Below are 25,389 nucleotides of genomic sequence, written 5' to 3' on the forward strand. Positions count from 1 at the left end.
GAGCATGCGCACGGAGGGGGGTAAGGGAGCCGCGCGAGAGACAGGGCTATCCTTGCCGTCTTCGTCATCTCTGGGCCCCGCCCTTTTCCTCGCCTTCGGTTTCCTATTGGTGGCGGGGGTGGCGAATCGGTAGCCGGGAAAGACGTTCCCGCCTGAAGGGAGCGATACGACCCCGCCCATTTTTTTTTGTTTTTAATTATTATTACTCGGTTCTCCCAGGCCAGTTGCCAGCAGGGTGTCTGGAGATAAACTGATTTCCAGGCGGGACCTGGGAATATCTTAATGTCAGTTATACTTTACCAACAGATGACAGAGATTAGTTCCCGTGGAGGCTTTGGAGCAGGGGTAGTCAAACTGCGGCCCTCCAGATGTCCATGGACTACTGACAAATGCTGGCAGGGGCTCATGGGAATTGTAGTCCATGGACATCTGGAAAGCCGTAGTTTGACTACCCCTGGCCCAGAGCATGGTCAAAGAGCTTGCATGGGGGAGAGGAGAGGAGGTCAGGAGGGGACAGCTCTTGTCACAAGCACAGCTGATGAGGAAGGCTGTTGCTTTTCTCAATTTACTGAGAAAAGGGTTTCCAAGGACAAGAGGTCAAGGGCAGGAATGCTGTATTTTTTGAAAACACGCCCAACACAGCCCCTCAAGAGCAAAGAAGATGGGTATTCCCCAAACAAAGTGGACTTGAAGCTTTATTTATTAATTTGGATTCATATTCTTGCCTTTCTCCCTGGGATTCAAGGCAGATTACAAGAATGGTAGACCTATTCAGTCCAGCCGTAAGCCGAGTGCAAAATATGATAACATCCGAACTGATCCCAATATTTAAATAGAACAGTAAAGAATCCTAATAAAACAAAGCTGTTTTGTCAATCAGCTAGTGGATTACAAAATATGGTGCCATTTTGAGCCGAACAGCTACGGTTCCTAGAAAAACATCATACAATTTGGTTGGAAATGAAGAACTGGAAGAAAAAATACATTCTTCCTAATAGGCGTCACCTCCAAGTTGATCCATTACATCAGATTGCAGCTTTCCAGTAATCTCCTGAACCATTCTGTTTTGGATGTTATTGCCAAATGATAGAAGCATGGGGCCTTCAGAATAACCCCAGGCAGCACAGGACTGATTAAATGCAGGTTCTACTTTACACCCCATAGTGGCTGGGCTGCTAGGTTCTCTGCCCACTGGAATTTCAATGTTGTTTTTAAGGGCAGACCCATGCCAAGGGCATTACAGGATCTGGCCCTGAAGTAGCCATAGCATGGATCCGTATGGCCAGGTTCTAAGATGTGGAGGTGGCAGCTGCATCATCTTGCTTCTCCAGCAAGAAAGCGAGATGCAGAATTATCCCTAGGCTCTCAACCAAGCCAGCAAGACAGTCTGGCTCCATCAAAAGTGGGGAGTCCTGTGTCCTTTAAGTCCTTGGCCTTTCCAATCAACATCACCTCGATCCAGTTAGCACTGCATTTCAGCTTGTTTTCCCTTAGCCATCCAACTTTGGCATCGGCCCAGAGACTCTACGGCAGAGATTCCCAACCAGAGTGCTGCGGCAAGAGTTCCCCTCTACAGGACAACCAACAATACGGATAAAGTACTGTAGAACTAGGTGTTGGAAGCATATGAATAGTACCACCTGCTGGTCTCAAATTCCTTAAACCAGGCTTTCTCAACCAGGGTTACCTCAGTCTCACTCCCATTGTGTCATTGGCTGGGGAAGTCCACATGCACACTGCTGACTGGAGGACTCTGCCACAGCCTCCTAGGTGTCATGGCCTTTTGTGAGGGAATAAACAGTGTCATAAACATCACAGGAGGCCTGTGGTGCTTCCCTCCTGTTGTTGCTGGGAGAGGTGTCTGAGAGCCACCAGGCCAAAACCCTTGGCCCTTACTTGCAGTGAGAAGAAGAGGAGTTGGTTTATCTACCTCACTTTACCAGGAGTCTCAAAGTGACTTACAATTCCCTTCCCTTCCTCTCCCCACAACAAGCACCTTGTGAGTTACATGGGGCTGAGAGAACCCTGATATTACTGCTCGGTCAGAACAGCTTTATCAGGGCTGTGGTAAGCCCAAAGCCACCCAGCTGGCTGCATGTGGAGGAGTGGGGAATCTAACCTGGCTCTCCCGATTGGAAGCCACAGCTCTTAACCACTACACCACCCTGGCCTTCCTGCAGGCTTCTGGTTGGTCACCGTTGACTTAAAAGTTCTTTTTTTCAAGAGCACTTCACTTGGTCACCCCCCAATCCTTTTTATATAACCTATTCTTGACTTTCATTTAGCTGTGTCTTTTGATAAGGGAATGTAGCTCAGAAGCAGCGTGTCCTGGCAATTTCTGCATGTTTTCATGTAGTGGTGAGTTCACATCAGGTTCAACAGTTGGCCAATCTGACTGCATTCTGTTTTTCACTCCCCCCTAACAGTTAATTAAAAGTTACACACTTATTGCTTTTTAATTTAGCTTGGGTGTCAAATCGTGCTTGCAAAAGATTATAAGCACATACCAGAAGGATTTTTGGATGCACCTGTTTGATTATCTCATCAGTAGATAAGAACCAATAATTTCTCTTGATGATGAGAATCTTACATTTGATAGATTTAGCATAAGATAAAATTGCTCTTTTTGCACACAGTGATGTGAAATCAGATTTCTGTAGATGGAACTCCACTGATGAGATAACTGATGAGATTTCTTTTTTTGCATCTGAAATCTGGTTTTACTTTATATTTTACTTATTCAAATATGGCTGAGAAATTTTTGCAGTTACTGCAGGGTTGCTTTTCACATGTTTTTCCTTCCTAACATCCTGTCTAATAAAGAAAATGATTTACTTCTCCAGTAAAAGGTAATTAACTCCCTGTAGGCTTTCTGCCTGGTTTGCTTGTAAGAGCTCCAAGAACAGAATTCACCATTCATTCGCATTGTCAAAATCAAGGGTCAGAATAACCTTAGTCAGATAGATCCAAGGGATATCTGGGATTAAATCGTCTAAAGAGCAATTCTTATAGAACGAATTAATCCAGATTCCCTAATTGGATGCGAGAGCGTGTTATCTCATTACAGCCGAGCACACACTTGGCACGTGGAAGAGTGCAGATTCAGCCCTTGGTGTCTCTTGCTATAAAAAGGTTCTCATGCGACACACGTAAGAAAAAGTTCTCCATCTGAGACCTTGGAGAGCCACTGTCCTTCACAGGTTTCCAACATAGGTTAGATGCCCCAATGCAGCATAAGGTGGCATCGGCCCAGAGACTCTAAGGTAGAGATTCCCAACCAGAGTGCTGCGGCAAGAGTTCCCCTCTACAGGACAACCAACAATACGGATAAAGAACTGTAGAACTAGGTGTTGGAAGCATATGAATGGTACCCCATCTGCTGGTCTCAAATTCCTTAAACCAGGCTTTCTCAACCAAGGTTACCTCAGTCTCACTCCCATTGTGTCATTGGCTAGGGAAGTCCACACGCACACTGCTGACAGGAGGACTCTGCCACAGCTTCCTAGGTGTCATGGCCTTTTGTGAGGGAATAAACAGTGTCATAAACATCACAGGAGGCCTGTGGTGCTTCCCTCCTGTTGTTGCTGGGAGAGGTGTCTGAGAGCCACCAGGCCAAAGACCCTTGGCCCTGTCTTGCAGTGAGAAGAAGAGGAGTTGGTTTATCTACCTCACTTTTCTCTACCAGAAGGAGTCTCAAAGTGACTTACAATTCCCTTCCCTTCCTCTCCCCACAACAAGCACCTTGTGAGTTATGTGGGGCTGAGAGAGCTCTGATATCACTAACTGCCAACAAAGCCTAGCTCGTGTCCAGAGTGCAAGATGGCTTTCCCACCTTTGCAGCTGGGTACTCCTTCAACTACCCTGATTTTACACAAAATGCATATTTTTGTAAACTGTCCCCCCCCCCCAGATATATTTGATCATTCTCGCTCTCTCACACGACTTCTTAAAGCTTTAATTCAGTGACATCCCTGGGCAGAATGTTCCAACGGGGAAAGATTTTTGAAGGGCTGTTCAAAACAAACAAAAACAACCACCATGGAATGCCTCAATAAACCCCAATAAGCCCCAATAAACCCCTTGCTGAGGATAACAAAGACATCGCACAACAAGATTCGCGGATTTTATTTTTTTGCAACTGAAAAGACACTCTTGCCTGGGCATCCAGATACACACCAAGTTCAGACCCTCTAGCATAAGCTGGAATCCCTTTTCTTCCCAAAGGGCGTGACCTACAGACACCCCCTTCCCTCTTCGTCTCAATGCCTGTCTCTGACATGCCGGCAAAAAAAAAAAAAAAAAAAAGGTCCAGATCAAAGCATGACTTTGCAAAAACGGCGTTCAAAAATTAAAGACTTCTACACGTAAAAACACAGTAGGAAACGGGAAAAAGGCGATAATTTATGCTGGGAGACATGGTTGTGTCAGTTGTCATCGGCGTTAGCACCAAAGGCTGCTGGGATGCTTGAATCAGGTTGCCGGAGTCCCACGGAGTGCGTAACCCCCTCCCCTCAGCACTTTCCAGAAGGGCAGCGTCCTTGGGAAAAGAAAGGGGGGAAAGCGGGGAGATTAGGGCCTAGTCTGCATACAATAGATAATGCACTTTCAATGCACTTTAGAAGTAGATTTTCCTGTTCTGCACTGGAAAATCCAGCTGCCAAAGCACATTGAAAGTGCATTATCCTACGTGTGCAGACTAGGCCTAGGACTGCACTAAAAACATCTTGCTATGCATGCCCTGAAACCAATGTGGGTTTTGTCCTCCTTGACCGGAAAGGCCTTAGTTTCTCCGGTTGGAGCCAAAGGCTTATGTATAATAGACACCAAACCTATACCAAATTTAAAGTACCATAGAACCAACGCAGCTGTGACAGTAGCCGTAGCCCAGGCAAGGCCGGATCCCAACCCTGGCTAGAATTTGGGTGGGAGACCTCTTTGGATGGCAGCCCCCCCAAAGGAACACCAGGGGTCATGATATGGAGGCAGGCAATGACAATCTATCGCCGAACGTCCCTTGCCAGACAATCCTCGGATTTCCTAGCTACACTACGCATGCGCCATATATTATAAATAAATAAACAGCTGTCACAGCTTCCCTCAAGAATCCTGGGAACTGCTGCTCTGTGAAGGTGCTCAGGCCTCTGAGTTTCTTTGTTTCCTCATAGAACCACAATTCCCAGGTTTCCCCAGGAAGAGGCTAGAGGCTAGGCTGTATCAGACTAGGACCAGAGAGATCCAGGCCTAAATTCTCCACTCAGCCATGAAGGTCGCAGAAAGACCTTGGGCCAGGGACTCTCTCAAGTGTAACCTCACAGTGGGTCACCATGGGAATAAAATTTGAGAAGTGTTAGGATAGATGCCCTGAGTTCCTTGAAGAAACTGCAAAGGGGGGAGGGGGGACAGTAATTAATCACTGTCATTTGAAACTTGGTGAAAATGTAGCCACTGATTATTCTGTGGTACAAGACAGGAGCGGCTAGAAGAGGTTTCGGCTGATGGGGACAACAGCCATGATTGCGGAGGACAGAGGAGTCCCTTCACACACTCCTTACCTCTGTATCCGTTCCCCAGAAACCCATTCATTCCGTACTTTGATTCTTTCCTTCCTAGTGCGAAGGAGAAAAGAAGACGGGTGAAGCAAACTCTAAAACAGTCTATGGCTGTTTCTGGTCCTCATTTTTTGGGGGTTCTACAGGACTGTGTCCCATTGGATCAAAACAAGAAATTCACCCCAAGATTCACCCTTTGGGTCCTGCTCCTTCGCCAGCCCTCGTGCTCCTCATCTCCTGCTTCCCAAAAGAGAGATTGTCTAGGGACACCATTTAGAAAAATCCCAGTGGGGTGGTGAAGACCGCATGGCCAGTTTGTGAGACTACAGGCTCTCCTTGCTTCTAAACGCTACAGTGAAGCATATCAGAGGCAACGGTGTCACACACGTCATGCCAGTCACCTCTCCTCTCCCCCACTCCCGCAAACGAATCTGGTGCCACCTACCATATCCACCCAAGGCTTGTCCAGGGCCCAGCGATGTGCCGTACCCTCCTGGCGCTTGACCCGCTGCCAGGGGATCATATGCACCTGCTGGACAGAGCAAGAGTCCCAGCTGAGCACAGCTCAGGCAGCCCGTCAGCCCCAGTCATGCCAAGAGGCACCCCCTGGACACTTTTCTATGCCCTCAGTCTTACCTGCTCCCAAACCGTTTGTTTGGGAATCTCCCCCATTCATATACCCCAGGCCATTCCCATTGCCTGCATAGAGAAGAAGCCAAGAAATGAGAAGGAAGGAATATAATTAATCCCCCCCCATCCCCAAAAAACCCACAACCCCACCAAGCCCACCATTCATGGTATTCTTCCCAATTTAGGAGGACTCAGAAGCTTCTCTTGGACTTTAAAAGCATCCAGAAAGACTCTCTTTGGTCTTGTTGGCAACCACATCGGTTAAATCTCAGAATTCCTGTCAAGCCAGCCTTCTGGCCTCGTCAATGTCATCACAGATTGGAATAAAGGGGGGGCGGGGTCAGATTGTTCTCAGGTTTAAGGAAGGAAATTGACAGACTGCAGGAAGTTGTTTGCCAGGCCTGCTCTCTTCTGGTCTAGTCAATTTCACTCTTAAAGGGCTGCCCAACCCACCTCTCCTGAGGTGAAATTGACTAGCCCAAAGGATTGTGGCTTTTCAGTGTCTTGGCTAATCAATTTCATGGGTGCCCATCCCATCTAGGCCAAGGCGAAATTGACGAGACTAGAAGATACTGACTTGCCATGATCTGCTTGGACAGGAAGACAGGCAGGAGGTCCACTCAAAGATGACCTAGAGCAGGGGTGGCCAAACAGGAGTGGCCAAACTGTGGCTCCCCAGATGTCCGTGGACTATAGTTCCCATGAGCCCCCTGCCAGGGGCTCATGGGAATTGTGGTCCACGGACATCTGGAGAGCCACAGTGTGGCCACCCTTGATCTAGAGGAACGATGTGGAGATTGAGAGAAGAAGAGTTGGTTCTTATACGAAGAGTTGGTTCCTATGGTTCTGGCTTACCTTCAGCACCCAGGCCGGCAGGCTGGACGCCATAGGGAAGCTGTCTGGGTTCTCCTGTGGGAAGGAAGTGGTTAGCTCTTCTCTGGTAGAGAAGTGATGGTGTGTATGAAAGCATGACCTTAGAGGGAGTTCCCCATCCACCACCCACAAGCTCAGACTTGCTTTCCATAGGGGGCCTCTCGCTACTGTCCCAAACAGTCCCCTTCCGGCTGTGCATCCCACTCTCTGTTCAGACCGCCATTTTGTTTCTTTGACATTGGGATTTAGAATAGCTGCACAAGAGGCCAAAATCCAACAGGCACAGAGCGGTCTCTCCTACTGCTGTGCGGGTGGAATTCGGAATTGCTCCAAGATACTCTCTGGCACCTTCCGGTGGCCATTGGATTGCTTTTGTTGGCAGGCATTTAGCTGTTTTTGCTGGCCCACAAAGTGTTTTCACACACCCAGGAGAATCCAGGGTTATGACTGTCTCTGGCATCTCAGGGTATCCTGAGATGACACTATGCCGGGAGAATTCCAGTTTTGTTTCATTGACACGCTCCTAGTGAATGGCCTTGAGCTATTCTCTATTCCAGGGGTAGTCAAACTGCGGCCCTCCAGATGTCCATGAACTACAATTCCCATGAGCCCCAGGGGCTCATGGGAATTGTAGTCCATGGACATCTGGAGGGCCGCAGTTTGACTACCCCTGCTCTATGGGTCTTTCTACTACCCCAAATCACCCAGGAAGGTTCAAAGACCCCTCTAAAATTTACGATCACATTGAAGAGGGGAGTAAACCAGGGGTTCCCTGCCCTTTCCGAGGGCTACGGTCTCGTTCTCCCATTTGCCTTATTGGGGTGTAAACTGTATAACAGAAATTAATCCAGGGTTATCCTTCCAGGATTCTCAGTTGTATATAAACATTTAGTCAAAGGGCCCTCATTCTTTTATGTGACATCAAAGCAGGGGTGCTATTAACAGAACCAAGAGAGCTGTTTTTTTTTAAACACCCTGCTTTTCATTACCTGAAGGAGCCCCAAAGTAGCTTCCAAACACCTTCCCTTTCCTCTCTCCACAACAGACACCCTGTGAGGTAGGTGGGGCCAAGAGAGCTCTAAGAGAACTGCTCTGCCAGAACAGCTCTGAGAGAACTGTGACTAGCCCAAAGAGACCTGGCTGGCTGCATGTGGAGGAGTGGGGAATCAAACCCAGTTCTCCCGATTAAAGTCCTCTGCTCTTAACCACCATACCACGCTGGCCTGCTCTTGTGACTTCAGCAGCTCTCTATAGAAATCAGAAGCTGTGTACACACACTCTGCTTCACATAATCAAACCACTTCTGGGGTCTCTCAAAGTCTGAAGGAGGTTTGATGGGTTTTTCAGTGGTAAAAAAAAAGTTGAGAAAGGCTGTGCTAGAGAGATGGTGGGTAATCAATCCATCATCATCGTTCTGTTCTCAGCTGAGCTGGATCCAGGCATCAAGGAAGGCATCCAGCTGCCCCACGTGTTCTGAATTTGGTCCTCTGTGAGACTCCATTTGCCATGAGCAAAGGGGTGAGCAAAGGGATGTGCCGTGACTCCACCCAGGAGGATATAGTAGTTCGAGCAGGATTGGGGAGACCTAAGTTCCACTTTTCCCTCTGCCATGAAATCTCGATGGGTGACCCTGGGTTCATCACTCTCTTTCTCCGCTTAACTTACCTTCCAAGGCTAATGATAAACAGCTTCGGGTCCCCATTTACACCAAAGTGATTAAAGCAATGCCCTGTTTCCTCTCTTTTACCTACCGTATTTGATGGCGGCTGGGTCTACGCTGATTCCGCCAGGCCCTCCGGCTTGGCCTCCATAGGGGCTCTGAGGAGCTCCTGGAAGGCATGAGAGGAAGAGGAGCAGGGAGGGCAAGGGGGTATTATTATAAGGCCCTCTCCCCAACCCCCCCCCCCCCACCAAATCTCTCCCTCCTCTCAAGAGTCAAAGTAAACAAGATATTTTTGGATGAGGCTAAATCCAACTGGGAGCAGTAGAATCCACAGAGTTTTGAGTGCTAGTGTGGTGTCACGATAAAGAGCAACAGTCTCTAATCTGGAGAACCGGGTTTTATTCTCTGCTCCTCCTCCACATGCAGTCAGATGGGTGACCTTGGGCCGTTCCCAGTTCTCTCAGGGCTCTCACAGCCCCACCTACCTCACAGGGTGTGTGTTGTGGGGAGGGAAAGGGAAGGCGATTGTAAGCCCCTCTGAGATGCATGAAAATTAAGGTGTTCGTAAGCTGCTTTGGGACCTCTTCGGGCAGTGAAAAGTGGGGTACAAAAAAACAGCTCCAGCTCTCTCCTTGGGATGGAGGGTTGACGTTCCCCAAGCCCACGGATCCTCTCCATGGGCTGCTCCAGGATTACCCTCCTCCCCACAACTCTGCATCTTTTCCATCTGCTTTTAGCTCTCCCTCCCCTTCTTGTACTAAGCAACTGTTTGTTAAAAACATGAATTATAACCCTGGATCCTCAAGGGGGGGTGGAGAAATAAAAATCCTGCTGGGAGAGAACCCGGATCCTGTGACCTTCTATGCAAATTAAGTAAATTAGCATAACCTCATTTGCATAACTGGTTCTGCTTCTTGGTTGCCAGGCTGGAGGACTTCGACCTGTTCAGGCCGCATCAAAGTCCAGTCCCTGATCACAGCACCGTCTGTACCAGGGGTGGCCAAACGGTGGCTCTCCAGATGTCCATGGACTACAATTCCCATGAGCCCCTGCTTGCACCTGCCTCCCAATGGAATCTGGCATCTCCTTAACCATAGCTACCCATAGGAGTCTGGAAAAAACTGTATTCCCCTTTTCTTTGTTTATTACCATTAACACACGTGTCCCTTTCTATCTTTCCCCTATGCATTAACACAGTTCCCTTGCCCCTTTCAGCATCGGTTATTTCGCTAGGCGCTCACGTTCATCCCACACCGTGCAACTTTAAAAAAAACCCTCTTCCTTGAGAAATATTGGGTTATTAAAGGAGAAAGGAAATGCACGTAATCGAAACAAAGGTGGAGTCCGGTTGCACCTTTTAAGACCGACAAAGTCTGCTTGCACACAAAACCTATACCTTGAATCACACTTGGCTAGCGTTAGAGGTACTGCTGGACCCAAACTTTGTTCCGCTGCTGCAAACCAACACGGCTACCCACTGGAATCTACCAGGTCATTGGGATGCTCAGTTCAGGACCTGAGGATGAATTCTCTCATTTTGTACTTGGGCAGAAGGCAACTAGCCTTGGCCAAAGCCCTCTCCTCTTCAGCTTACCGTATCTCCCGTTTCCATAGTCTCCCCCCAGGCCGGTCGTCTCTGGCTGCTGCGGTTGGCCGTTGTATGGGAGCTGTCCTGCCCCTATGACAGAAATGAGAATGAGAACAAGAGGGGTGAGCAGGGAAAGGAGAGGATCCCCTCTGGATACTCGACCTCTGGATTCAACCTCTGGATCGAGACCCTCAGCTGGGCTGCAGAACCCCGTTTGTGGGGTCCCAAGCCCCCTCTAGGACCACTTTCAAAAGGTTCAATCTATATCCAGCTGAAAGAATATCTATATCCTGTTGAAAGAATATTTTTTGCCATGGATTAGCTGAATGCACATTCTTAGTTTCCATTCTTTGCTTTTTGCTATTGATTGTTTAGATATGTTCAGGGTGAGTTTGTACTTTGGAAAATGTTTAGATGGCTTATTAAAGTATAATGTGTATTTCCCTCTCTCTCTCTCTCTCTAGATACAGATATAGATATATACATGTGTACCCTTTATCTGTAGATATCTAAATCCATGGATTGGGGCTCTGCTGAAATTTAGAGGTAAAGGTAAAGGTATCCCCTGGGCAAGCACCGAGTCATGTCTGACCCTTGGGGTGACGCCCTCTAGCGTTTTCATGGTAGACTCAGTACAGGGTGGTTTGCCAGTGCCTTCCCCAGTCATTACCGTTTACCGTGAAGCATCCCTAGGGGGCGAGGCAGGCCCTGGATTGGTTGCAGGAGAGACTGGGAGGCCACACAGGGCCTGGCAGCAAAGGCCCAAGCCAGGAATCAGCCCAGCGGAATTACGTTGGGCCTGGGCTGAAATTGTGTCTGGGAGGAGGGAATTACCCCTCCAGCAAGTATAATAGGTCTGCACTTTACATTATATGTTATATATATAGCCTGCTGCATTATTGACACACAGGTGATGTTGAAAAATTAATATGTTTTGCAGGGGAATTGGGATGCAAAGCAATGGGAAACGGTAGCAACATAAAGAACTACAAGCTGGATTGGCACAAGGGTGGAGCCCAAGCAAAACAGGGGATTTGGGGTCAAAATATGAATGCTGAGAAATCTGAACCTATCTCTAGTTCTTTCCTAGCAATTCTCAGTCCTGGGATTCTTTGGAAGGGGGTGGAGTCAGAACAGATAGCTCAGTAGATGAGCTTGCAAGAGAAATTGTTGGTCAGACAACCTGGTTGATTTCTCCCCCCCCCCCACCTCCTTGAGGTTTTCTAAATGATGCCATTGATATCCCCCACACACCAGAGCCAGATAAAACAAGCCCTTTGCAAGTCGGCTCCTTTAAAAACCTCAGAAAACTTTATCAGTAAGTCACACACAAACTCTATGGCAGGTCAATATTTTCCTAAAGATGAAGGAAGGAAAATACCTCCATATTTGGCAGCGCTGGGATCTCCAGCAGGGCCTCCTAACTGACCACCGTATACATCTTGGGCACCTGTAGATGGGATACAATAAAAAATGCAGCTTTTCCACAGGAGACCTAGAGAGGCTTAAGTATCTTCAATACTACAGATAACACCTCCCCTGGAGAAATTGACAGTACCAGAAATCTGCCTCTAGGCCTACTGAGCCCTCCCCCCTCTCCCCAAAAAATCCAACCCTCTGGAGACAGCTCTCTCAAATCCAGAAATTTCTCAGGTTAGACCTGGCCACCCTATGCTTTGCCTAACTTTCTTGGATAAGCAACAAACAGAAGCAAGCAAGTTACCGTTCCCGTATACACCTGGCTGAAGCCCAGCGCTAGGATACCCGTTGCCTCCAGCTCCATACCCTGTGGGGAAGAAACAAACAACAGACCTTGAGGCTTTTCTTATGGTCCAGCTGGACACTGAATCCCACAGGGTCAAATCTTCTGCAGAGGGAATGCAGAGAAAATCCCTGACCGGCTGGGTTCTCAATATGTTGGCCAACAGCTCCCCCTTGTGGATTTCTCTCTTTATTGCAGCAATAATGCACAATGATGATTCCTGGCTGCATGAATAGCATCTTTGCCTGTAAAAAAGGGACTAGCTGCAGATCCGGGGCGCTTTCACCTGGGCAAGTTTTGGAAGCATCGTACCAGATTGAATACTGATTAAATTCCCTGTTTATGGAGGGTGGTGTGGGATGTGATTTCGGCCAATCTTTCCTGCTTTGGGCCTCTGATTCACCCCCTTGTGCTACTCCTGAGGCTCCCCTGTTCCCCTGGGAAACACAATTCAGGAAGATCGATGGGCTTCAGGGGAAGGGTCTGTTCATGTCCAGTTAGATCTGTATAATTTTTAAATAGAGTTTTTACTTTGTTTTTAACCTAATATTGGTGTACTTGAATAGATAATTGTTAAAATTTTATTTTGTTTTACAGCTCAGCTTTCGTTCCCTTTTGGTTTCTGCAGAGTATAATTAACTGAGCCCCTGCCCTTACACTCCATCCTCTCAAACACAGGTACATCTTTACCGCATGTTCTTCTTTGAAGGGGGGCAAGTGGCCATGGAGCATTACCTCCACTGTCCCCAGACCAGAAAAATACATTACTATTATTGCAAGCTGGCTCAGAGTGGTATATAAATCAAAGCCAGCTCAGGACATAGCAATCTACTAGTCCAAATTATATTACATTATTGTAAATAGATGTTTTATTGGAACAGTTGTATTTGGAATTATTTTACAGAGTGTACGGATGTTATGGATGCGAGCCGCCACGAGCTGGTTGTGCCAGAATAAAAGTCTAATAAATAAACGGACAAACATTCTGCTCTTCATTATGTCACAGTATAATCTATTCCCTTGCATTGAACTTTGCTAGTCTTAAGGGTGCCCTTGGACTTGAACTCTGTGCTGTTGCTTCAGATCAACAATCTGTCTCCAGATTGTGACTCTTAGGGGCAATTTCCCCCTTCTTCTCAGAACTACTACACTCAGTCTTACCTTCTCTTTCAGCTAGGGATGTAGTTAGGAACCCCTCTCTGTCTCTCCTCTGCACTATCAAGTATGTTAATTCCTATATAAACCTTCACTGACTCTTCAATCAGGTCGGGTACCCATTGCTGTGTTAATCACTCTACCAACACAAATCTAACTTGGGCGGAAATCTCCCCAAACCGGGCAAAGGGGCGGTGGGTGAGAGGAGGGACCGGGAGAGGCTTGCTGTAATGTAGACCCATGGACCTGTCTAAAGGGAAGTCCTTCTCGCTCCTCTTACCGTTGCCGTAGCCGTTCTGGAGTCCGTTGCTCACGTAACCTCCTGCTCCAGCTCCACCTGGATAGGCTTTTGAACAAGGCAATGGGGAAGGGGAGAGGAGAACAAAAAGAGAACTGAGGAAAAGTTCCTGGGAGTCAGGAGGAGGTTCATTCCCACAGCCTACCCAAGCTGGACGGCACGGGTGATACCGATCCCATCAGATCTCGGGAGTTAAGCAGGGTCGGCCCTGGCCGACACTTGGAAGGGCGACCTCTATGGAGTACCAGAGGGATTCTCCTCAAATCTGGAGTCTCCTCAAACTTCTCAAGGAAGCAGGAAGGAACAACCACTAAGCAGAGAGGGCTTCCCTCAGCCAGTAAGGATCCTGCCCTGAACCGGTGGCATCAAGAGATCCTGTCAGAGGATGGGGTAAAATGTAGGCTGAACTCCTCCAAAGCCTCTCTTAGGAGAGATTCCCAGAAGGAAAGATCCCAGCCACCCAATCCCCATCTATTTATTCATTGTATGGCCTGTGTGTAGCGTAGCCAGGAGGCCTGAATATTGTCTGGCAGCTGAGCAAGGGACGTTCAGAGGTGATTTGCCATTGCCTGCCCCTAGTGTTCCTTAGAGGAACTACCACCTTGGAGGTCTCCCATCCAGGTACTAGCCAAGGATCAGCCCTGCTTAGCTTCACTAGATCTCTCGGGATCGGCCAGCTCCCCCTTCCACCCTTACCTTGTGGGGCACCGGCTCCTGGGTAGGCACTGGGCCCTGCCCCGTAACCTGCAGAGAAAAAAGAGAGAAGAAGAAGCCAGTTCAGGTTGTGGGTGATCTAGAGTGCCCAGAGCATGGTCAGAGGAAAGAGCCTGCATGGGGGAGAGGAGAGGAGGTCAGGAGGGGCCAGCTCTTGTCACAAGCACAGCTGACAAGGGTGGGTTCCAAATTCCAGATCTGTCATGCAGCAGATGGTCCTTGCGGTTCCATGCCATGCCCTTTCTTCTCCCTTGGCTCCCCATCGCCATGTGCATTATTGAAAAATCACTTGTGGGTCAAAAGTAGGCACTGAATATTGCGTATATGGCTCACAAAGCCCTGCAGGGCCAGTAAAACAGCACTTTTTCCCCAGGCCTCTGGTTGCAGCCAGGACATATGAAGGATTGTGGGTCTCCCTCCCTGGTAATTTTGAAAGTTTTCTAAAATAACCATAATAATAACAATAAAAACAACAACAACAACAATAATGTGTTGGTTCTCATTTAACTGCTTGTCTGCCTTTGTCCCGGACTGAAATCCGCTTCAGTCAGTTTTGTATATACTGCAGTATCTACCGCTGCTGTATTCCCCCGTTAGTTCTGTTTCTTGCTGACTCCTTTTGTTATATGAGGATCACCGGGGTTGTTCTAAAAGGTGCTTTGAGCTTTAAGAAAAAGGAGCAAGTTAGAAACAGCAGTCGGCTATGGACTAGAAACTTGGTTTGGTTTTGAAAGAGATTCCCCGGAGGATGAGTCCCGCGTCAGCACAGAAATGCTTCACACAAACACACAACTCCATCCCTAATAAAATGCAAAGGATTGGATGTCTCCAAGCGCTCAGAAAAGAGCCCCTTACCAGTTTTGGGAGGTTTGCCTCTGGCGCCAAGACCTGTGGAGAGGGAAGGAGAGAGCAAGTCAGGCAGGAAGTTAGGTGGAGAGATGGGGGGCTTTGCACTCGACCAAGATTTTGCAAGACGGAAATCTGAATTCCGTGCCTGGCATATAACATGATGCAAATCACAGACTTTTGCATATTTATACCTGGTTTTGTGTAATTTTGCCCCTGGGAGTCAGGAGGAGGTATTATGTTTTATGCGGGGTATTTTAAGCAAAAACATCGAAAGGGCTATACCATTAAAGTAAAATGACGCCTTGCCATGGAAGTTGGGTGTCACAACGCTTTGCTTCTTGGCTCTAGAGCCAGACTGTAGCTCTCCAGAAGGGTTATAGGGAGTTGGGGTGGGGGTGGGGGTGGGGGTGGGGATAAACTGCACTGCACGTTTTGCACTGCACTGCACTTACCTCCTAGGGGGAGGCCAACACGGGGGTAGCCAACTCCTCGGTAACCTGGAACAGAGATATGTCATGAACGAGAGCAGAATCGAAGGAGGAGAAGAAAAGGAGAAGGAGAAGAGTTGGCACAGTGGTTAAGAACAGCAGATTCTAATCTGGTGAGCTGGGTTTGATTGTCCACTCCTGCTAAGCCAGCTGGGTAACCTTGGGCCTAGTCACGGTCATGTTAGAGCTCTCTCAATATCTACCTTACAGGATGCCTGTTGTGGGGAGAGGAAGGGAATAAGCCACTTTGAGGCTTATTCCAGTTGTCAAAAGCGGGGTATAAAAACCAACTCTTCGTTTTGTACCCCACTTTTTATTACCCTAAGGAGATCTGAGAGAATTGTGAATGGCCCAATGGTGCACATGTTCCTTTTAAGGATTGGCAGCTCTGTATCAACTCACCTTACTTGCACTGGGAGAGAAGCAGTAGAAAGATTATAAATACGTACTTAAAAAGGAAGAACGGTCATCATACCTGGTCCATAACCAGCTGGGACACCATAGCCTGGGCCGGGGGAAGAAAGTGTCAAAGAGAAAAGGCTCAGAATGGATGAACAGGCTCCGTGCAGAATTTGCAACCTACCCCCCATTGCACAAGTGTAAAAAGAAAACTGCTTGTATGATCCTGGTTCCTGGACCTAGACCTTAAATTGCTGAAGGTTTTACTCAGCTTGCTGATTTATTCTGTAATAAGTGTCTCCCCTCCTGATCCAAAAGCATGAGTTTCTTGTTTTTCTCAAGGACATACTAGACAAACACCACTGACTGTGCTTACCTGGTCTGCTGACAAAGCTCGGCCCAGCCCCATATCCATTCTGAGCTCCTGAAACATCGAAAACAAGAAGGGTTAAAAGTTGGAGATGGTGTTGCACCAGTGAGAGAGCCATTATGTCCCAGAAGAAGAAGAAGAAGAGGAAGAGGAAGAGGAAGAGGAAGAGGAAGAGGAAGAGGAAGAAGAAGAAGAAGAAGAAGAAGAAGAAGAAGAAGAAGAAGAAGAAGAAGAAGAAGAAGAAGAAGAAGAAGAAGAAGAAGAAGAAGAAGAATTGGTTCTTATATGCCGCTTTCTAGGATGGTTTGATTGAGAGGTACATATGCTTTCCCTAGGATAGTATCCACCTTCTGGAATACCATTCTGCAGGAGGTTCATTTGAGACTTGGTCTGTACAAGCAATCGGGAAGAGATGGTTGAAGCTTTTGGACCATTTCAGTATGCAGGTGAGGGGAGGCCATTAAAAGAAACAACCCTGTCTGCAAATCCCCCCTCCCCAATAACTAGCAGAGTAGAGTTGTCAATTTTCACTTGGTAGATTCCTCACAGTGTTATCATTCTATGGCAGACCACAGAGTCTGCTGTCCCAAGCTGGTATTTCCTTGGCAGTGTGGAGATCAGCTGTAATACCAGGAAAACTCCATCCCCCATCTGAGGTTGGTAACTTTAGCATGGGGAAAGATCCTACTCCAGTCATCTCCCGGTGGATCTTTGTTTTCTGTTTTTAGAGAGTTCTTTAGGCGGAGAATGATTCAAAACTGTTGTTCTCCGCCTGCCCTCTAAAGTGGTACAGTGTTATTTCATTTAGCAGAGTGGTAGCAGTTAGAACCACAATCCCTCTTTCAGCCTATGTCTATAAAACATCAGCACTGTTTATGGTTTTATAGATGTTTTACTGATGTTTTATTGATGCTTGATTTTATGCTGTTTTATTGTTGCTTGATTTTATGCTGATGTCTTATTGATGCTTGGTTTTATGCTGACGTTTTATTGATGTTGATGTTTTATTGATTCTTGATTTTATTCTGATGTCTTATTGATGCTTGGTTTTATGCTGATGTTTTGTTGATGCTTGATTTTATGCTGATGTTTTATTGATGCTTGATTTTATGCTGTGAACCACTCCGACCCTGTTCGTGGGAAGATGTACACAAAGCTAACAAATAATTTAAACCTAACAGATAATTTTAAAAAGAACAGCACGTCATCCTGCTGCTAGACCACTTTTTCAGGTCTTTAAGGGGGCCAATTGAAGCATTTCTGTTTAGTTCAGCCTTCCCCATATATATATATATTTCATTCTGTTTTGTGGAAGCATTTGTGGAAAACTTACTCTGTCCTGTGGAGAGTCCTGGGGTTCCATAACCAGGATATTTGCCTGCAACAATGAAGAAGACAGTGACATGAGAGAAGGAAATTGAATTCTGGAATGAGTTACACTGCAAATCACAAAATACAGTCTTTTATTACCAGATTCTATAGATGAACGGACCCCCAACCTGGATAGTCCAGGCTAGCCCGATCTTTTCAGATCTCAGAAGCCCAGCAGGGTCAGCCCAGGCTAGTACTTGGATGGGAGACCATTACAGAAGTCCAGGTTTATTATGTGGAGCAGGCCTGTGACAAACCACCTCTGAATGTCTCTCTTCTTGAAAACCCAATGGGGCCACCGTAAGTCATCCACCCATATGTAAAAGGGATTATTAGGAAGGGGGCTGAAAATAAAGATCTTTGGCTAAGTATAAGCCTTAATGGAAAGACAAATTCCATGTTCACTCCACATCCGTGGAGCACTCCTGCTTTGAGATGCTTCAGAATCCTAGTTTAAGCCAATTTCTGGAGCAGTTTTAACAGACTGAGACAGCTGCTGTAAATAAAGGGGCAGAAAGTATATCCGTTTTTTAAGTTTTTCATAATAATCGCAAAAAAAAGATGGCTTTTTAAAAACTGTTGTTTATCTCCGGAATGCAGAGACCATGCAAAGATTTTTTGTATTGTGTACCTGCTTTGGCTCCAGCTGGTCCTAATCCGGCTCCTGGCTGCACACCTCCTACACCTGAGGAGTGGGACATAGAACACAAAGGCTGAAATCCCCTTGGCATCAATAAGGGTCAGATGGGTGTTCAGACTGAGGGCCTAATCCCCCTGACTGGGACCCAACCAGCTTTTTTGCTGGTGACATAGGAAGGTGCTGAGAGCCAGCTCAGTGATGGGGTTATTAGTGGTGGCCTCTAATCCGGAGAACCCCAGGGTCATCTAGTCCAACCCCCTGCAGAATGCAGGAAATTCATAACTACCTGCCCTGGTTTACCGCTGTCTCGTCCAAAGATACAAACCCACCATCGTGTGCACGCACACAACCAATTAATTCCATGTAAATCTACACTGCTTTAAAACTACCCATTCATTGGTGTTAAAGTAGGCCTTGAATGAGAGATAGTGAAAAGGATTTCCCACTGATCTAGATGCAATACGAATGCTCATGTCCAGTGTGTACAGCAAAAGATACTTACCCCTTATCAGTGATGGGAAGTAAGGGGCGCCTCGGCCATTTCCTTGTGGCTTTACAGCTGGAGTGTATCCAAAACAAAAAGAGGAATGAGTCACATACATGACCCCTGGAAATTTTGCTGATCTCGAAGGATTCAGATTTAGGTCTCCCAGATCCTGGTCCAAAGCACTAACCCAGAGGAGCCCACACAGTGAATGGGGGTGCCTGACAACACCCTTCCTAGTTGCCACCAAGTGTTTTTAGAAAGTGGGTGGGGCTTTTGCCCATCCAGGCTTCTGATTGGCTTTTTGATTGGCTGTGCCGATTTTTTTTTTTTATGTTGCTTTGGGAGCAGCTGCCACCATAGCCCAAGGCCGATCATTGTGTGCCTGAAAGCAAGCTGGGGCAGCCATTTTGTCGTGGGCTCCACCTCCCGCAGCAGCCATTTTGTGACAGCCATTTTGTGCCCGCAAGCTCAAAAAAGTCTGATGTCTCTTGCCCGTCACTCTGCTTGGGTTGCTGTGGATAGGAAACAGGAGAAAGGACACTTTCCCCTCCAGCTGGTATTATTTTTCAAGAACTCACACGACAGATAATTGATTCTTAGACTGCCCATCGGCTCTGCTCTACTTATGCTATTTACTGGCAAGCTTTTGAGGGTGAAGGCTACACAAATAAAGAGTTGGAGAACGTTCAAAGGTGCCACAAGAACCTTTTGTTGTTCTGCTTGCCAAGCGTGTGACTCTCTGGCATCTGGTGGAAAACTTCCACCAAGCTAGGATTTCCACAAAGCTCCTTTCACGACCGGGTCCCCCTGATGCCAGGGGATTATTTAATAACAGCGGGGAGACATTCTGGCCTGTGGGTCCCTTAAGACCCCACCCTGTCTCCTGGCTTGGAGACCTGACCCTGGCGGTCTGCCTGCCTCGATGGCTTTGCAGGGGGGGGGCGTCAATCCACCACCCCCCACTCCCCAAATGAAGCCACTGAGGTGTTTTTTGTATTCGGGACTGGCAGCGGCTCAGAAGGAATGTGGCATCTTTGTGCCAGAGATATGACACAAGCGCCGGGTGTAGGAACTTCTCAGCTCTCCTCCCGTTGAGAGGTTCTGTCAGGTGAGAAGCCCAGGAAGGTTGAAGGGAAATGTCAAGAGCAGGAGTGGCCAAACTGTGGCTCTCCCCTGGGGCTCATGGGAATTGTAGTCCATGGACATCTGGAGAGCTACAGTTTGGCCACACTTGGCTGGGATGCAGGCAAAGCCTCAAAACTCTTTTTTAAAAATCCCCACACCCAGAAGCTCAGGGTGACATTCTCCTCTCCGCCATTTTATCTTCACAACAACCCTGTAAGGTAGGTAGGGAATTCGAATTCTGGTCCCTTTAGTCCCCCTTCTAACAAGAAGAGCTTTCTCCGCCTGAAACCTCAGGTCTACACAGATTCTCCTGCTCTTCAAACCAGAGGGGTGCCCCACAGAAGAGTATACCAGTCTAATGAGCTTTAATGAACTACTATTTACATATCATACGGCGTGTCTAGTCAGGAGATCCGAGGATTGTCTGGCAGCCAGGCAAGGCAGCTTCTGAGGTGTCTTGGTATTGCCTGCCTCTGCTTAGCTTCCGAGATCAGACAGGTCAGGGTTACTTGATAATGTTAGTTTTGGATTCAAACGCAGGCCTTTCATTCTTGCATTCATAAGAACTTAACCATTCCCTTCCTGTAACAGACGAACCATCCATCAATTCCAGCCTACTCTTTCCATTACTGGCTAGCCGAATTGGGGTGCTGGCAGAGGCCCCCTCTTACTTGGCCTTCAGTAGAAGGCAGTTTGATGCTTGATAACAGTTTGGTGTCCAGCTCAGGATCCAGTTGGAAGCCACCTTGCTATGGATGCAGGTGCGGCTCTGATCAAGAATTGTATGGGAGGCCTCCCAGGAATCCCGTGGAGACCACCTTGATCATCCCGGAAGCAAGGTGAGATACGAATTAAACAAATCAAGACACCTGCCTTGCTAGTGGAATGCGCCACCGACTAATTTGAGCCTCGGGAAGGGGAAGGGGGCATCCTGAAAGCGAACTGCAGGAAGAAATTCGGCTTCCCTAGATGAGAACAGAGCCCAAAGATAATCTTCAAGTGTTTAAAAGGCTGCCATGTAGAGGATGAAGCAGAGCTGTTGTCTCTTGCTCCGGAGGGACGGACCAGAACCAACGGGATGGAATTAAATCAAAAGAAATTCTGTCTAAGCATCTGGAAGAAGTTCCGGACAGTTAGAGCAGCTTCTCAGTGGAACAGGCTTCCTCGGGAGGTGGTGGGTTCTCCATCTTTGGAAATTTTAAAACAGAGGCTGGATAGCCATCTGATGGAAAGGCTGATTCTGTGAAGGGTCAAGGGGGTGGCCAGTTACAGTGGATGAGCGATAGGGTTGTGAGTGTCCTGCATAGTGCAGGACTAGATAACTCAGGAGGTCCCTTCCAACTCTATGGTTCTATGATTCTATGAATGTTAACTCTCAGAATCTATAAACCAGGGGTGGTCGAACTGTGGTTCTCCGGATATCCATGGACTACAAGTCCCATGAGCCCCTGCCAGTAGTCTTCAATGTGACTTAGCTGGAGGCAGATCAGATCCTGTCCGGGACAGAGTATATCTGTGTGTTTCTCCTCAAGAACTTAGCAGACACTTTGTGATGGCTAACAGATAGACAAGAACTGAGAAACCCACCCACTTATGCGCTTAACTACCTTTAACCGCCTTCATTTATGCTGAACCTCCTGCCAATAAGTTGCATTGGATATAGCCCCACGACTTCTACTGTTACAAGAGAGATGCTCTGTTTATGCTCTCTCTCTCTCTCTCTCTGCCTTGTCCATAACTTCACAACCCTTCTGTAATCGTTTTCTTAAAACCTAAAAAGTCCCAGTCGGATAGGGTTTTCCTTTCTGGAAAGGCGCACCATCCCTCTGAGACAAAGACATTAACTCCGTTCTCCTCCCTGCCTCTCTTCTTGCTTCTTTGCCTAATTTCCCACCCACCCCCATACACACACTCTGTTCCCCAGACTTACCACCCTGCAGGCTCCCCTTGGCCAGGCACAAGAGAAGGAGTGAAATGCAGAGACTCAACCCCATCATGGCGAAGCTGCAGGAACTTCTTTGACTCTCAGGACCCCACAAGGGGCTTTGGTGGGGGGGCTGTTCCTTTTATTCCCTGCTCACGCCCCGCCTCCTGCCTGCCTCCTCCCTTCATTGGCTGGGCAGGCCACCCCTGTTTCATTCTGCCCAATGGGCTCTCAGTGGATCCCCCCAGAAGAGGGGCAGACAGGACAGACACAGCAACACCTGGCTGTTAACCCCACCATGTTGGCTGGCAACACTATCAGACTCATCTTTGCACCCCTGTGTGCATACACAGTGCTCCCGACGCACCCCCCCCCCTCCCTGCTATCAGCGCTTCCCCCTTCGTTATGGAGCATTTGCTAAATTAAACATTCCGCAGAATGCTTTACAGTCTCTAGCGCTTTGGCTCGCCCAACAACTTGGTGGGGAAGGTGGCAGTTGTTCCTATCGGGCAGGTGGGAAACAGGGGGGCTGAGAACTGTCTCCACTTTATTGGCAGGATAAGCAAGGAGCATGTCTGTGTTACATGCGCAGAAAAGCTGGCACCTGCATGCACACCGGGTCTGCTGGCCTCAAGGCCGCACAACACGCTCCTTTGTGCAGGCAAGTCCCTCTACACAGGGACTTCCTTTCCTGCATGCCAAACTTTTCTTTCCTCTGCTTTTATACCCCACGTGCCAGATTGCTGGACTAGGCCAGAGCTGCAGTGTGCATGATTCAACAGCATATAGGAAGAATACCCTGCAGGGGCATCAGAGGAGATGTGTATTTAGCATAGTTAGATCAGGAACTTCCTGGTATTTTGTGGAGCCATAGAACAGAACCACAGAACCATAGAGGGGGAAGGGGTCCCACAGGCCATCTAGTCCAACCCCCTGCTCAATGCAGGATCGGCCTTAAAAAGTCTCAAATAGTCTCCTCCAGGATCCTGATTGGCTCACTGAAGACGTCCTGTTCTTTTGGGCATCTTTACTCCCTGCTTGTCTCCTGATTTGCAGATTGTTTCAGATTGTAATATTGTATTTAGTGCGGGTTAATCAAAGGGGCTTTATGGAGACTGTTATATTTATTGCTTTATCGGTTGTAAGCCGCCTCGGGCCGACTGTGTCGGGAGGAGCAGGGTATAAATTAAATTATAAATTAAATAAATAAGAGGTGGTTGGCCATTGTCTTCCAGTGCAGAATCTTCCATGGCCATGCTTAGCTTCCAAGATCGGACAAGATTGGGCCATATCATGACATTATGTTTTCTCAAGATGCAGAACCACCTTCTCCCCCAGAACAGACTGTTTGAGAAACTGAATTTGGGACTTCTCACACCGAAAAGTGAGAATCAGACACTCTGGGGACAACAAGTTGCCTTCATATCTGGTGGGCTTTTGAGTAGCACAGCAAACTGGAGGCAGCGCACAAGCATTTTAAAAGAAAGAAATCATTCCACATCAAGAAAAGCTAATAAAACCAGCAGCTAAAGCTATCAACCGGAGCAACAACAAAAGTTTTGAAAGCACAGCACAAGGCGATAAAACACAGAGGGAAACATAAGCTTTAGTAGCAGGGGAAATCTTCTGGGGGCGGCCTGCTCTACCATGATATTACAGCCCCGCTGGAACAGCTTCACCTGTTAAACTCCTGCCTGTTGCCCAGCTCCAAAAAAAAAAACACGCAGCCTTTGACTTAAAAACAAGAAGAGGGTGAGTGAGCAAAGCTTACCTGCCTTGCGTACTTCAAAGCCACGCTGCAGGGTCATTTGAGCAACCTGACATCCTTGGCCAAGATAAACAGCCGCTTGGCTTCCACCCCTACGCTGTAACTCACCCGCCTGCCTATTTGGAAAAGTCATGTCCAGCCAGCTGTGTAATTCCCCCCCTCCCCTACCCAGGTCCTGAGTATGTTTAAACTGTCTGGACAACTGTGACAGCTATAAATCATGGGTCCCCTGCCAACTCTTGCTCATGAAGGTGCCTCGAACTGCACCCTGCAAGCTTGGGAGGGGCAGGAACACTTGTGGAAAACAGTGCTTAGTAGCTTTGCAATTAACCCGTTTTCAACACTGTTTTGGCACAAGCTGTCTTTCTTTCTTTTCCTTCTCCTCTGCTGTCTCCAATCCTCCCCCCCCCCAAAATTCAAGAAAAGAAAGTCTCTTGCTGTGCTTTGCTCCCCTCCCTGTTCTGAGCTTCCCTAACCACGCGCAGAACACTTTAAATTCAGCAGGATCCACAACGGAATAAACGAAGTAAGTGCAGAATCAGCCCTGGTTGTGGAAGCAGCAACAAGCAGGGTGGGTGGAAGGCCTGTGCAAACAGTTTCCGGACATTCCACCCCCACGTGGAACTATTGCATTAAAATGCACAACCGAAATATGGATTTTACTTACGTTTGTCAGATCCCACTCCCCCAGGTCCCATTCCCCCCCCCTCGGAGGATGAGAGTGTAGGGTTGCCAGATCCAGGTTCGGAAACTGGAGATTTGGGGATGGAGCCCAGGAAGGACAGGGACCCCAGAGGGATGCAGTGCCACAGAGTCTGCTCTCTGCAGCCTCCATTCCCCCCATGGGAACTGAGCTCTGGAGTCCAGAGATGAGCTGTAATTCTGGGGGACCCTCAGGTCTCACCTGGAGGAGGCAACCATAATTTAACCCCAAAGGAAATGCTTTAAGACAACTTGGTGGAGGGAGAGAGTGCCGTCAATTCACAGCGGATTTATGGCTACCCCGAGGGATTTTCAAGGCCAGAGCCGTCCAGAGATGGTTTGCCATTGCCTGCCTCTGTGTCACAATGCTGGCGTTCCTTGGAGGCTTCCCATCCAAATACTAGCCACAGCCCAATCTGCTTAGCTTCTGAGAGGTGGCAAGATCAGGCTAGCCTAGGTGAGGCCTTAAACCGGATTAGACCTTCGGGTCACCGTCCTTTCTGGAGCGAAATTGACTACACCACTCAGCAAGCGGGTTGAGTCAATTTCATAACTCTGTGGACTATCCGGGACCTAAGGAAAATCTTCTCCTGATGCCATCAGAGCTGGCCTGGGAGAAAGAGGAGTCAAACGATGGAGCAGAGCTAAGAAAGGCAGAGGAGAGGACGGGATTAAGGAGACCCCCCCCCCCCGTTCATAACACATACACGGTCCCCAGATGCTCCCCAGTTTGACCCCTCTGGTTCTGCACCTTCCACGACAGCAAAGTCATCTTCTGGAGGGAATGTAACCCAGCCTGTCGCTTCCCCCGCCCCGGATCTGCTGCTCCTGCCGGCTCTGAGGCTGGAGCCGTTGTGCCAGGTCACATCTGAAAGAAAACACACCGTGGAAGGAAATTTCCCATTTAAAATCCACCTCTGTTTAAGCTGGGCACAAGAAGAGCGGAAAGATACAAGAAGGCTGAAACGCAGCCAGAAGGGTACATGGGGAAAAGGAGAAAGGGCATTTTTGGGCCCTTCCCCATTGAACAAGCA

The 25,389-nt window shown here is 47.9% G+C and overlaps 1 protein-coding gene across 4 annotated transcripts; it reads right to left on the bottom strand.

The window, feature by feature from the left end:
• Positions 1 to 4,109: 4,109 nt before the first annotated feature.
• On the bottom strand, positions 4,110 to 22,039 carry GREP1 (glycine rich extracellular protein 1). 4 transcript variants are annotated; one of them, XM_077314986.1, is made up of 19 exons: positions 21,892 to 22,039; positions 18,852 to 18,908; positions 18,341 to 18,394; positions 17,672 to 17,716; positions 16,345 to 16,392; positions 16,045 to 16,074; positions 15,534 to 15,578; positions 15,088 to 15,120; positions 14,215 to 14,262; positions 13,501 to 13,566; positions 12,027 to 12,089; positions 11,685 to 11,753; positions 10,310 to 10,393; positions 8,804 to 8,881; positions 7,035 to 7,088; positions 6,186 to 6,248; positions 5,995 to 6,078; positions 5,553 to 5,606; positions 4,110 to 4,537 (listed from the first exon to the last, which is right to left on the bottom strand). In XM_077314986.1, exons 1-19 carry the CDS (start codon positions 21,956 to 21,958, stop codon positions 4,512 to 4,514), a joined length of 1,068 nt encoding a protein of 355 aa, XP_077171101.1. In that variant the 5' UTR covers positions 21,959 to 22,039; the 3' UTR covers positions 4,110 to 4,511. The 4 variants fall into 4 exon arrangements, with proteins under 4 accessions (XP_077171101.1, XP_077171100.1, XP_077171103.1 ...); XM_077314985.1 differs by having other exon boundaries at positions 5,995 to 6,081; positions 21,892 to 22,038; XM_077314988.1 differs by lacking the exon at positions 8,804 to 8,881.
• Between the last annotated feature and the right edge of the window lie 3,350 nt (positions 22,040 to 25,389).

The sequence above is a fragment of the Paroedura picta genome, chromosome 16, assembly GCF_049243985.1.
Source record: "Paroedura picta isolate Pp20150507F chromosome 16, Ppicta_v3.0, whole genome shotgun sequence".
NCBI classification, from domain to species: domain Eukaryota; kingdom Metazoa; phylum Chordata; class Lepidosauria; order Squamata; family Gekkonidae; genus Paroedura; species Paroedura picta.

Bases quoted from the DNA above. Each gene is read 5' to 3' on its own strand.
- GREP1 (XM_077314985.1), bottom strand. From the start codon at position 21,958: ATGATGGGGTTGAGTCTCTGCATTTCACTCCTTCTCTTGTGCCTGGCC. The intron at 17,717-18,340 runs GTACACAATACA...TCATTGTTGCAG, and splicing joins ACCAGCTGGAGCCAAAGCAG to GCAAATATCCTGGTTATGGA. The intron at 6,249-7,034 runs GTAAGCCAGAAC...TTCTCTATGCAG, and splicing joins TGCCGGCCTGGGTGCTGAAG to GCAATGGGAATGGCCTGGGG.